The sequence below is a fragment of the Loa loa genome (assembly GCF_000183805.2).
Source record: "Loa loa unplaced genomic scaffold supercont3.3401, whole genome shotgun sequence".
Lineage (NCBI taxonomy): Eukaryota > Metazoa > Nematoda > Chromadorea > Rhabditida > Onchocercidae > Loa > Loa loa.
Window position 1 is genome coordinate 1 of NW_018111579.1, and position 1,017 is coordinate 1,017.

Consider the following 1,017-nt stretch of genomic DNA (forward strand, 5'->3'; position numbering starts at 1 on the left):
AAGAACCAACTGCACCCATACAAAATACCTTTTCGTCTTACCAAAAAGAGTGACCCGTAAAATAAGAAACCTTTTCCTCTGTCGTCGTAATAAGAATACGTGTACTTGACTTCCCCATACCCGCTTCATTTTCGGCAACCAACCGGAAAACGTAGGTAGTATTCGGCTGTAACGGAGTCACCGTGAACGATGTCGCTGACGAGTTCAGCATCCGTTCCCTGAATTCAACCCGCTTTTACATGTTGCGAAACGTTGAAAATGCACAAATAAGGTTCCAGAGAAACGTTACTGTTATAATTTCAACATAAAAAAACAGCAGAAATTAAATGATTCGATTTCTAAAACTAAAAATGAATTCATTACATTAAGTGCTTAGTTACGTTACTGTTATAATTTCAACATAAAAAAACAGTAGTGATTAAATGATTCGATTTCTACAACTAAAAATGAATTTGTTACATAAGTGCTTAGTTCCTAAAACATTTTCACTTCACATAACAAAAATATGCCACTAATTAAAAACAGCTAACAACCTTGAAGAATCTTGCTCCTTATAGAAAATGTGATAAGCTAAAACAGCACCATGGTGCTGCACAGGAGGATCCCAAGTCAGAACCACAAAACGACTCCCAACAACACTTGCACGAACACCTAGCGGTTCTGATGGTAATTTCGGCTGTCCACTTGAAGCAGCCATTGAAAATGAATCTAAAATTAGGTCCGTCAAAACACGATGCATCAAAATTATGATCAACTGAACTGCTTATCGAGAAGTGAGATGTGGACAAATACGAAATGGTGACAGTTTGTGTATAAAAAATGACAGTGAGATTCTAATGGATTTAGAAAAAGCGCATTTGTACAAAGAACAGAAAATGTTTATCTGCGCGAATTTATTCAACAATAACTTGAGAAAGAAGGAAATGACAATGATAGTAATATGTGAATGGTACGAATGTGTCATGTGACAATGAACATTTTTTTTTGAATTCTTTTAGCTGATTACGTCATTAACTA

General features: G+C 35.7%; 1 protein-coding gene across 1 annotated transcript; it reads right to left on the bottom strand.

The window, feature by feature from the left end:
- Positions 1-37: 37 nt before the first annotated feature.
- On the bottom strand, positions 38-697 carry LOAG_15970 (hypothetical protein; the record flags this gene model as incomplete). Its single annotated transcript, XM_003151458.1, has 2 exons — positions 38-218; positions 534-697. 2 exons carry the CDS (start codon positions 695-697, stop codon positions 38-40), a joined length of 345 nt encoding a protein of 114 aa, XP_003151506.1.
- Between the last annotated feature and the right edge of the window lie 320 nt (positions 698-1,017).